The sequence below is a fragment of the Meleagris gallopavo genome, chromosome 1, assembly GCF_905368555.1.
Source record: "Meleagris gallopavo chromosome 1, MGAL_WU_HG_1.1, whole genome shotgun sequence".
Classification (NCBI taxonomy): domain Eukaryota; kingdom Metazoa; phylum Chordata; class Aves; order Galliformes; family Phasianidae; genus Meleagris; species Meleagris gallopavo.
The window spans coordinates 107,103,851-107,116,584 of record NC_139404.1 but is presented as its reverse complement, the minus strand read 5'-3'; the positions used below and the strand labels follow the sequence as shown (position 1 = coordinate 107,116,584).

Sequence of the window (12,734 nt, the reverse complement as noted above, 5' to 3'; positions counted from 1 at the left end):
TACACAACCCTCTCCATCATGTATCTCAGCTTACTCATTTTTAAATGTTTTTCTTATTGCAATTAGAATGCTGGTATTTCATATTTATAAAATGGGAACCTGAGGCAAATGGAAACCATAATAGTCCCACATCTACATAGGCTGTCAGTGAGAGAGCAGAAATTTAACTCAGGTCTCCCATAGCCAACTTAAAGCCCCAGCCGCTGGATCACGTTTTCCTCCTGAACTAACCTTTCAGAAATGTCAATCTAATGAGGCTTAAAAAATCCTACAGTACCAGTACACTATTCAGGGCTGGAGAGTTTTTGTTGTTTCTGGCATTTGCAGCAAGTGGAAGAGAGTCTGAGAGGATTCTTACATCTTCTGTATTAGCTGCCTCCCAAGGTTTTAGGGAGTTGTACGCAGGTTCATTAGCTTCGCACATACTTTAGAAGACCATATTCTAGGCAGAAAGCAGCACCAATAGCCTTGGGAGTGATACTGCTGAGATGAAAATCAAGAAGGAAGGGGAGGTAAAGCGGGAGAGCTTGGGGACATCTGTCCAGCATAGGGGAAGAGTGGAGAGGATGGTCAGTGCCAATAGTGAGGAGTCTGGAGGTGATATGTTGGGCAATGAGGAAGAAGCTAACACACAGATCAAAAATGGACAGGACAAAACTAAAGCAAGAATCGTGAAGGAATGCCTCAGCAGCTGTTTTTGAGCAGCCATCCATCTTGGCACATCACAGGCTTCCTGATTTGATTCATTACCACCACAAGCCGGTACTTGTTAAACCAGTATTCGCTGGAAAGGTTATGCTGTCCATGGTTGTCACAGTAACCATGGCAAACCAGCAAAGCTCTCCTGAGCTGTGGATGGGGCTATGTGTGATGTAAAGGCAGAGCAACGGAGTTGCCTGGGGCAACAAAATATTCAGGGCATTTTGTACCTGCAGGCCTGTAGCTGGGGAAGGACACACCTTCCAGCATGCTTAGGGCAACTAGGAGCCTGCAGTCAGTGCTCTTTGTGCATCTTAACAAACTTTCCAAACAGATCTCATCTGCTTTTCTACTGAAATAAAGATACATTTGTGTATTTCTCGTCAAGACCTCAGTTTTAAAGTTCTTGCCTCATTTCTTGTTCATTTCACATAAAGACACACACCAGATCTTAAGTGGCCCTGACTACTGTAAACATAGAATCTCCTTTACACACAGCTTTGACAAGTCTCATGAAAGCACATTTGGAAAGATTGGCATAAAACATCCTTAGGAAGAAAGATGGCGGATTTAGTATTCAGTTCCCAGCCTCCCATGATCTCATATTATTGAAAGGTTCAATTCTCACTAGAATTAATTCAACTTATGGTAGGGCACTAAAGCAGAAGGCTGTTCTGCTCACTCACAATCTTGTCCCTAGTGACAGGTGAGCTTCCAGAAGAGTCAGGACAGCTCGCTCATCTGATGGAAAACACTCCGCCCATAAGAAATGCCAAACCCAGGAATTTTCTCAGGAATCACTCGCTGAACCAACCCTTTCTCCAGCTGCAGACATGGGTAGACCTCTTTGGTGGCAAAACAGTGTTAGAGAGAGCTGCATGAAACCTGAGGCTGCATTCACAAACTTTCTGACACCAGTAATAACCAAACATGCTCTTTCAACTCATCACACCAAAATAAAGCAGCCCTGTATCATCAGCATGTCTTTGCCAAGACACTGCTGTTGCACAGACATGGTATGGAAGCTGCACAGGAGTGGACAGAATTGCAAAAGACTACCTTGAAGGCCTGTGAAATCTACTTTGTTCAGAGTCCACATACTGTACTTGCCCTGCCATGCAGTTATTTCTCATACATATCTCACTGTTCTTCTCCGCTCCACCATTTTGTATGTCTCTGTGAAGCCCTGCAGCAAAACCAAACTAAACCACATAATATTAATGTGAAATACAAGGCATAAGGATTACAATTTAGGAATTCAGCATTTTGAAGAAGTGAAAAAATGGGGAAAAAAAAAAAAGCACAATTTTCTGCCTTGGAGATAGCTAGTTCTGAAAATAAATAGTCCCTAATTACTTATTATTTGGTTCGAATACAATAACTACTCCTTATAAAAAAAAAAGCAATACAAAATTATTTCTGCAGTGGCTGACATTTGAAATTACATTTTGAGAATGCTTGATAGCAGCATAGATTCTGCTTTTTTCCTTCTGAAAAGAAAACTTTTCCTTTACCCTCTTCTACTCTGAGGGAAATTGCAAGGAAATAAAAAGGGATAAATTTGCCTAAATTGTTCAAATATACCCCTAACATAAAAATAACAGTCACACAATCTATTATATGTTAGCTGAATTATGATATTTTGGCTTTTGTTGTTGTTGTTAGAGTACCTGGTGATAGCTACCGACAGTCATTTCTTGATCTTGAACAAATGGGATTTCCTACAATATTGATGATCACAGGACAAAAATGCCATCTTATAATATCTGTGTAGAACTCAAGGTTGTGAAGGTCTAACAATCTTTTTCACTGTCTTGGATTTTCTGGAAAGGAAGCAACCCGAAGTGAGACTAAATATATCACAGAACTGTGAATTGCTGCCTGGTAGGGACCTTTGGAGGTTACCTAGTGCAGCTCCCTACTCAGAGCAGGACTGTCACCATCAATAGATCAAGACAGGTGCAGCTTTCTTTGTCCATCCAAGCCTTGGAAAACTCTGAGGATGGAGAACTCATGATCTCTCTGGAGAACCTGCTATACTCCTCTCCTGCTGAAGGTTTCCTACTGTTCAAAGTAAACATCTCAGAATATAACTGGTGGACGTTGCCCTTCATTATGTGTTTTCACTTGCATTCACCCTTGGCTTGCATTCGATGCCCAGCACAATCTCCATTTCTTTTTTTCAGAGGACAACTCTTCAGCCAGTCCCCTCTCAGACTGTACCCACACGTGATGGTTTTCTGCTGAAGATGCAAAACTCCATAGTTCTGTTCACTGAACCTCATGAGGTTCCTGATGCTCAGTCCTCCATCTTAGCACGGTTATTTTCACTTGAAGCTCTGTTAGCCACTCTGGTCACCATGTTAGCCATTCTCTCAAGTTTAGTGAATGAAAAAGTGGTGAGAGTGCATTCTGTCTCATCACAGTTTAGTGTAGAAGTTATTTATGATTGTGGTGCTTGGTGCATTTCTGCCCTTAGCACATCCAAGGCTGGTTGCTATGATTTTCTCACTTATTACAAAATAACAAGAGGTGTAATTCGACTCAATACTGAAGTACCATTAGGTTGCATCACTAATACTATCTAAGCGATTCAAACATTTGGTCTCAAGACAGAGCTCGATCCAAACCCCTTCCTAGTCATCCTGTAAATACTACTTATCTCTGAAGTTAATAACAGACATCTTGAAACAACTTGAAATTAGTAACAGGCAGAATAAGTCTCCAGGTAGATCCTGGAGAATTTAAACAGGACAAGTAGGACTGTGGGATAAGTCATTTCTCATCGCTAGCCATTCTAACCAACAGAAACATGGAGCTTAGTAAAGTTGAGGGTTTTAGTCTTAGTTTTTGTTCCCACTGCTTTTTTTTTTTTTTTTTTTTAATTCAGCATATATCTGTTTAATATTTTACAAAAGCGTGGGTTTAAATTTAGTGTTAATGCACTACTGTAAACAAGAAAGCACAGATCATTATAAAGAAGCACAGCAACACTGAACAGTTTTTTCTATTTCTCTACTTCTGAGGGTTTATGCCATCGGTAATTCAATTTAATTTATGCCCACGAACAGACTAAAAAGCTCCAAGTAAATTACATTAATATAGTTGCTATGGAGGATGTGGCTGGCCTCCACAGGAAGCCAGTTAGGCAGCTTAATCTCTCACACTGCACTGACTGCTAACCACTCATAGTTGTGGTTTTCTGATGAAAGTAGTGTTAAATATGGAAACCACAAGCTGTGAAGAAGTGAATTCAGAATAACTGGCACATCTAGCAAAATGTCATCTGCCCCCCATGAATAAAGTCTGACAAATCAGTATATCTTGTCTCAGTCAGTGGTTTGCATCATCTGATTCTTCAAGAAGCATCAGGTTCCCATGATGCTATGTTAGACATGCGCATGAAACATGGACAAAGAAACAAGAATTAAGTGCATTCTAACACCTACTGGGGACCATCATGTGTCCATGCTCATGCAGATTTGGATTTCATTTCTAGTCAGAAAGCTCAGTTCTACTCTAGAGAGTTTAGCAGAATTAACTGCAGTGACCAAACTCCATGCTACTGTGTAGCAACATTAATGTGAAAGTGTTACTATGGTTCCCAGATTCTTTTTCTCTACACAAGAGGTGGTGCGAAAGCAGCCCTTATGAACACCAGCTGGCTTGCCTTGCCAACCTGATGTTGGTCACAGCGTTAAGTCAAAATGCCCCTTCCTTTTTCCATTAATGGCTGCAGCATGGCAGGGACTGAGGCACTTCTAGGCTTGATAAATTGCAGTTAGGAAGAAAATGGAGGAATGACAAGCAGAAAAACCTGCCCAGCAATATTTGTGTAGTTACACTCTCCTTCCAGACGCATTCAAAATGTGTCTTTCATCACTGTAGGGTATCTCACAGAGTTCTTCACTAAGCAGCCTGTATCAAGTATCCAGAATTTTTTTCTTTGCAAGCTCAAAGACAACAATTTTGAACCCACTAACAAGATAGAAATTAAAATAAATAAATAATTTTATAAAGCTTTTAGAATACCCTGAATCTACAACTCAGCTAGTCTCTTTTTTTTCCTCAATTACCTGGTTGCACTAAGCACTCAAGTACTTACTGCCCTTACATCTCTAACATAAATAATGGGGATTAAAGTGGCAGTGTCAGTCAATACTCCTTTTTCCATGCAAATCACAGATGCTATGTTTTTCAAGGCATAAACCACTTGTATTTTGGACAGACATTTGCATATGTGTACACAGCCTTTTCTTCTTCTCCCACTTTCATGTTCATGTGGTGCCAAAGCAATGTCTCATCAGCAGTGGGAGGAAACGCCAAAATTGTAATTGTTTTTAGCTACCTCTGGTAAGATAAGATTAAAAAAAATAACACGAAACAACAAGAAAGTCAACCAGCACTGCGAAATCTGCCAAAAATGATTAGCTCTTTTCTTCACATTTACTCAGCAGCTAATGAAAACTTCAATGGCTTTCTACTCACTCTGAGCAAACAACGTATTTAGAACCAACACAAACATCACAAATCTTAATTTGAGTACCATTTTCATCTTTGCTTTGAGTATTTCTGAAAGGCTGTAAAGGCACAATTTGTATTTAGAGAAAAACATGAGTAAGGTACTTCACTGCACAGTCAAGTAAAGAATCAATTTATCTGCAAATTGAAACAGGACTGCACAAATGAAGCTGCATTAAAAACAGGGACTGATCTGTGTTGGGGAAGCTGCATGCACAGACGGGTGTCTCAGTAAGAAGATCCTCTCTCAGCTGGAAGAATGCAGCTAAGATATCCAAATCGACGCTGATTTATTTCATACCAAAGGACCTTCTTTTTTTTACTCTCCCTGAAGTCTGAATACTTTGGGGTTGCTAAAAAGCATACTTTACTGTTAACCACACTTTCACACCTTTCCCCATTATGTAAAGGACAAAGGTCTATTTTGAGAGTAGCAATTGTTTCCTCACTCACCAGTCCTGCACAAAATATCATTCTTACCTGCACATGGACTCACTGCAAAGCCCACTCTTCTCTGAGCTCTGTCAAAGATTACATAGAAGCCTTCCATGACCGTAGCACCAATAACCAAGGCATTCGTGGAGGAAGAGATCCCAAATCGGTAGCACTGCAGGTTCTCTCCTATCCCAAGGATGGGTTGAATGTAAAGCTATTAAAATAAGACAGAAAAAATAAGAAAGAGTGTAGGAAGGAACACCACAGAGTATTTACAAGTCTGTTTTCAGATTTTTAGAATCAAACATTCAAATTCCACTGAAAGTCAAAAGTGAATAGCAGCAAACAGACTTCTGTACATTTAAATCTGATCAAAGCTTACATGCATGTAAAAGCTCTTAGGAGCCTAAGTTTAAACTTGAACAAAATCATTCACTACGTGCAGAGAGCCTGCAAGTTCACAAAACCCACTTTTTACTGTATGTTCCACATGGGGAGGATACGTAAGAAAGAATTTGGAACATAAATCCAAATTAAAGAAAAAAAAAATTATTTAAAACAAAAATATCAGGATAAAATTGATCCAGAAAGCATTCAGTGTTAGCTCAAAGTTCTAGATTCATAAATTCAAGCCACATTTTACCTCTTTTCTCCTGGGGGAAGATGAAAGATTGACATACTACATGATCAATAAAGAAAAAGCTTATCATGAGGCTTCACTATATTTCCAGTTAAAATGTACTTAAAAATTCATTCTCTTCTACGCTTCTGACCATTCCCTGAGGTAAAAGATTGTATTAGTAATGTTAGAAGATACTGGCCTATATTGCAATCTGTACTGGGGTAAAAAAAAGCTAGAGAGCAGAAATAAAAGTGGCACAACACTATTTTCTAAAAGCTAGAATGGAATATGAATAAAAGATAAACCAACCAAGTTACATGAACTGGTGAAGAGATCACACAGGCTCCTCGCCAAGAGTATCATTTTCAGGAGAAGTGCTCCAATTTAGAATGCCATGAAAAACAAATCAATTTCCTTCTCCCAAAATTAGAAGATCAAAATGAATAGGAACACTGTATTGATATATAATAAGGCTAATGCTCCAGAAAACAAAACAAAACCTGCTTATTTTTCCTAACAATTTGAAAAAAATCATTTCCAACTACATGGGCTGCACTCTGAGGGAAACCTTTGTATTTGGCTTTGGGAGTTGGAGTTTCTTCTAATACACAAGTTTCTTTGTTATTTTTCCTACTTAAAAACTGATCTTTAAAAATGTCATTAAAGAAAATTCCCTTGCATGTGATAAGCCAATTTTCTATTACCATTAAAAATAGCTCCCATTTTTAAAGAGCACATGCCTTATAATAGTAAAAATACAAGCATCACTGAAGAAACAAAGAAAACTGAGACCTGCGGTAGGATAGAGATCCGAAATGACCTGCTAGAGTTTTCATCCCTCATGTAAATAGAGAGTTTGGGAAATAAGGACCAGGGTCTTTCAGTTTTATCCCAGCATGCAAGTTGTGAACCAGACCAGAAGCCAGAAGAGAATTCTTGTATCTATGAAAAAAAAAAAAAAAAAAAGTGATACATACAGATTACATACATTTTGATAGCTATGACCAAATGCTAACAACTAAAATAAATACATCATTTTTAAAAACACAAAGTAAATACAAGCTACACGAATATTTAATGGAATTGCTTTTCTTTCTCACACAGTTTTTTAATCAGCTTCAGGGTTTGGAAGCCAACTGGGTATGCCAAAATCTCCTAACATCCAAGGGACTCAAGGTCTGCTAATCAATGAAAAGAAACACATCTCTATCTCTCTTGCTGCTCTGTCACTCACCACCAGTATAACTTGATGTGATTTTGAAATAAAAGTTGATTAGCAGTGTTTCTTAATATAGCCATGACACAAACAAAGTGAAAATTAAACCCTTCCAGAGCTTCTTCACCTAAGATAACAATGTTGCCTGAAGTTCTTGCTCCCCGAAGCAAACAAATTTGATGTGCTGCCAGATCAGAGGAAAACATTATTTGCATGCAGTGCTTCGTGTTGGCTCTGACTCCACAATGAAGCAGAATACAAGCCCATATCTTATTACACTGCTGTACAGCCAAATTATCTCGTACAGGTGCAAAAGATGGAATCCAGCCTCCCTACCCCACTCATTTATAATTATCTGCGATATTGATTATTTTGCAAATATCAGCTCATGCATTATTAATGTGGCATTTTACAGGTGACAAGTATTCACACATACCCACCTTCTTGCCAATGAAATAATTAAGGCTGTATTAGAGACATTGTATTTCCAAGTGCTCATCTCTGCCAGCAAATGTACATTCATACAAACACAGCATGAGACTTACAGACACAGCCAGCTTTTACACTTAACTCTCAATGCATGCTTAAGTCAATTTTTTGGTATGGAACCGAAATGCTCTACCTCTCACAGCAGTCCCATGTCAGACCTGCTGAAAACATAGCACTCTCTCCATTTTCTATTGCAAAGAAGAGCTTGTTATCTGAGAAGAGCTCCCAGGCAGCACCCAGACTGGACAGACAAAATCCATCAAGTGCTCTATTTTAAGTGCCTACTTTGATTTTCCAGTGAGGCTGCTTATTATATTGTATTTCCTTTGCCTTACTTCTGTATGCTGAACAAATGCATCAGGAGGCATTTGGTTTTATGATACCTAAAAGGTTTTTAAAATAAAGATTTTAGGTTTACTTGAGCTTTCCCTTCTCCAGCTTACTAACTTTGCATTACTTTGATGATGTGAGGAGACATGCTGTTCTAACTTTGTGAGGTACAGTAGCTGTGCCTTCCCTGCAACTCACCTCTGCTCATATGCCAAACTCTTCAGACCTTCCAAATCAAACCGCATCTATAACTGCCCCCTAAAAGACTTCAGACCAAATAAGGGCATTTTAAAAAACTATCTACACCATTAAAGAGCAGAAAGCTACAGACTTGATTTTTTTTTTTAACGGAGTTGAATAAAGGAATGGTACGTAAGCAGTCATGCCAATATACCTGAGGGGGCAATAATGTCATGCTGGGAAGCTAGTAACAAGCAGGAACTCGTTAACCTTCTGCACCTGTGGTCAGAGGTATCTGACTACAGCAGTTGGTTTTATGTTTCTGTGATAAATAGCTTGTCAGAAGCACAGAGCACAAAGTGAAGTTGTCATGCCGTTGGTACAACTGCTGCAAGCATCCATTTTACTAAAATAACTCTGACAACTCGAGAAACTAATCCTTACATCTTGTTAACTACTTTCTTATTTAGTAGACTATCTCCTTTGTTTAGAGCTGTGCAAATAACTTCTGGTGTGTGTAGAAATAAAGGGATACAACAACAAGGCCCTTGAAATTAAAAAGAAACCCTGGAAGAGAAGAGTTTGCTTATGCATTTTTAATAGGAAGAACAAAAATCATTAGGCAAACTGAGCAAGTGGTTCCCTTCTAATATCTTATTGATCTGGCTGCTTACTTGGCATGTGGAAAGCCCTTGTTTGAACGTCGTCCTGACTCACATCAGGGAAGAGTATGGAGTGCTATGACCCACTCCCCAAGAGGATGCCATGCCCATGTTACACAAGCTCTAGGGTACGCTTCTTTCAATTCCCTTCCCCCCCCATCAGCTGCAATTGTTACAGTCAATATTTAAGCACTTTAAACCAGGGAAACTGAGCTCTGTAAGATAATTTGTATATTTATTTCACATACCAGACAACTATAGGCAGTAAATAGACTCTTCATGCCAAATCTCTGCTTTCAGTCAGGAAAAGGGTATCAGTCTTGAACTACAAGGATACAGGTAAGTATGTTGCCTGTCGGACAGCGGGCCAATAGCTTACTTATTACATTTCCTGTGATTTGCACTTCCTACCACTATCTCTTCCTGAAGCCACAACAAAAATATTAAATTTGTTCACATCAAAATATCTGGAATTTATTCCTTTGCTTTAACCTCCTCAATGTTGTTCACTGTATTCAACGAAAACTTATGAATAGCTTTTGTTCACTAGAAAATGTCACTTCAGTTACTCTACACTCAGACAAACCCACTATGTCCCTGCCCTACTTCTAAAGCCTACTGTATTTCTAAAGAAAGATGCTTTAAAACATAATTAAATAATGACATTCAAAAGCATCTTTTTTGATATGAATAATCCTGATGAATTGCATCCATTCTATGCAACAATCAACCTTATATTTGGAAAGTAACTGCTTGTAGTCGCAGGCTCTTCTCCTTTACAAACGCTCTGTTTTGAATGAAAGGACTTTTGGACTCTTAATACCTTCAATAGAAAAGTATTGAATTAAGTCCATATTTTTGAATTGCTTAGAGCAAAATACTCAGTCTTCACACTATTTCTGGCGCATTTTCACATACGCACCTTCTGTCTGGATTTAGACCTCATTTTTCCCACCTCCCTTCCTGTTCTCTCGTCTTCCTTTCCCTTTTCTGTTTCCATCGAATCCATCCATACTTTCTTAACAGAAGAACACCAGGAAAGATTCTGCTCCCCTCAAGTCAAAGACCCTATGACTAACAAGGCAGACAAAGAAGATGACACTCCTTTCAAAGATCAAATGGTTATTTAACATGAATTTAACATTTAAAGCAAAATTAATGGCATTAGCTTACCAGGGATGTGCGAGCTATCGCTTGCACAACAGCAGTGAAGACTTTCTGGGGGAGACGGAGGAGGGTGGTCCCACTGTCTACTATTGCTTTATCAGCATTGTACTAGAAAGGAGGAAAAAGGAGATAAATTACACACTTTAGTTCATGAAATGCAGATTAAACTGTTTCATAGCAATGACAAGGTTGTTCCTTTTTGATTGCTGACTTCATTAGCCTGTATGTCATACTTTTCAGCAGTCACTGAATCATAGAATGGCTAAAGTGCCTTCATGGTTAGCACTGACACAGGGTAAGCACACTGAAGCAGCCTGCGTGTATGTCTAATCCCTGCATTGAGGTCTCTGCAATAATGCAAAGTACTCACTCTAGTTTAAATGTCATATAGGAGCTTGCTTTTAATGACTGTTGTTTCTCACTTGAAAATTATCAGAGAACATGTCCTCTTTACATGTCATGTTTGGTACTGACTCAAGAGTACGGAAGCCAAATGCACACCCTTCTTTCTCATCTTAGGAAAACCACAAGAACACATGCAAAAGCATCTACAAAGAAGTCTGAAAATTTCAATCTTGCCTCTTCAAAATCTGTGGATCCTTTAAAAACTACTATTAATTGCTAAAAGCAAGGCATGCAACAGTGGCAGTCATTGGCATTAATTACTTCCCAGCTATGGAAAGTACCAGCTAAGGCAGCAGGATCAATATAACTGAAGAGTGATGTGTCTATGGCATAATCAAAAGACACAAGGAAACACACACTATAAGCTTTTCAGGAAAAGATCATACGGGAATTAAATTCCAAATACATTGGCTTCTAAATACAAATTGCTGCCAAACAGCGCTGAAAAAAAAATCAAATAGGAAGAGCACTGGTAGGCACCACCTGCCACTTATCCTACACTCAGGAACATTTCTGAAGAGGGGAGAAAAATATTAAGGCATTCAGAAATGCTTTTTAGCATATTTGCACCATAAATATGCAATGGTCAGCAACCCTGAGAGCCACCCTTGGAAATAAGCAGGTGGGAGGCACAACTAAGAGGGCCAACCACTAGCATAAAAACATGTAGAATTCCTTTCTTATGGATTTCCATGCGGTGTACAGTGTACACTCAGCATGCAGTAACTTCTTGCCTTCTCATCTTGCTGGTTAATATTTAACAGATTACAAGTGGCAGCTCCCTGCCTTCTCAGCCCTGTTCTGCCAGCAGCACGGACACAGCTGCAGTGCAATACTGGACAGATTCCGAGCACTCAAGTGAGAGGGACAGCTTTTTCCTTTCAAGGAAAAGAGTAGTCCCTAGTGACTATTACAAGAAATGTTCTACTTCCTAGAGAACAATTAGGAGACGAGAGGGCACATAGTTCATCAACACATACAAAGAATTATGTGTTCTCAGCAAACTCATAATTAGTTAACTTTTTATCATTCTAGCCTTCACCTACTACTCTTCTCCTAAAGTTTTGCTGGGAGATATCTTTAAATCAAGAAAGACATTATGCCTTTTGTAATACTGACTAGTACACTATGCTGATACGTCCAAGGTGAAAGCAAACCATGGCTCAGAAGAGTGACAATAACAGGAAACTTTCATAACACTACTAGATTTTTAAGTGAGTTGTTTTTTGGAAACAGTATGTATAAAAGAGTCAGTACAAGGCCTCCTCTTCAAAACACGTCGACTGTTTTTTAAGACTGGAAAGAAAAGCAAACACAAACATTCTTGTTAGAGGCTCAGCAGTTCTGCATTGCTAACAATATAATAGGGAGGCATTTGAATAGACCTTGTTCTGCTTATTAAGTAGATTGAGGATGGCATGATTCATTTAAAATACTTTCTACAGAAATATGACTTTCGTATTTTGTATGGCAATATGTTTATGCTCATAATCTTTTTATTGTTAATTTCATTTAATATGTATGAACTATAAAAACTTCAGAATTATCACATTCTACTCATTGCCAATGAAGAGGACAAGTGACGGATAAGACAGGGTGTCTAATGAAGACAGGGCATGAAAATCATAGAACTAAAATCAAAACATGAATAGCAACAAGCAACAGCAAGAACCAAATGAAACACACACATACACACATATCCTCCAGAAAAACATAAAACAGCTTTGGAACAAAAAATCCAACAACACAGTCTCATTAGACTGATCCAGAGACAGCAGAAAATGATTTCTAATAAGAACAGAAAACATAACCTTGAGGAATAATAAATGGCAAGGCTGAAGTGAACAAAATTTGGTTTTCATTTCTTTGACCATGGGACTTTGAGAATCAGCATCTGTTTGGGAGAGATAGGATGCACCCTAGCAGGGCAAACACATTTTTGCCAGGCTGACCTTGTAAAGAGGGTTTTAAATTAGGAAGGAGCAGAATAGGGAGGAAGTAACCAGAA

The 12,734-nt window shown here is 38.8% G+C and overlaps 1 protein-coding gene across 2 annotated transcripts in view; it reads right to left on the bottom strand.

Annotated features, from left to right (window-relative positions):
- Window positions 1-12,734, bottom strand: part of BACE2 (beta-secretase 2) — a 56,296-nt gene that overhangs the window by 6,919 nt on the left and 36,643 nt on the right. The window contains exons 6-9 of one of the 2 annotated variants that reach the window (XM_085208773.1): window positions 10,328-10,429; window positions 7,070-7,219; window positions 5,701-5,869; window positions 1,386-1,544 (exon numbers count right to left, since the gene is read on the bottom strand). In XM_085208773.1, coding sequence (XP_085064899.1) covers window positions 1,423-1,544; window positions 5,701-5,869; window positions 7,070-7,219; window positions 10,328-10,429 — 543 coding nt within the window. In that variant the 3' untranslated portion in view covers window positions 1,386-1,422. The remainder of the gene's footprint in view (window positions 1-1,385; window positions 1,545-5,700; window positions 5,870-7,069; window positions 7,220-10,327; window positions 10,430-12,734) is intronic. The other variant, XM_085208767.1, reaches the window with a different exon arrangement.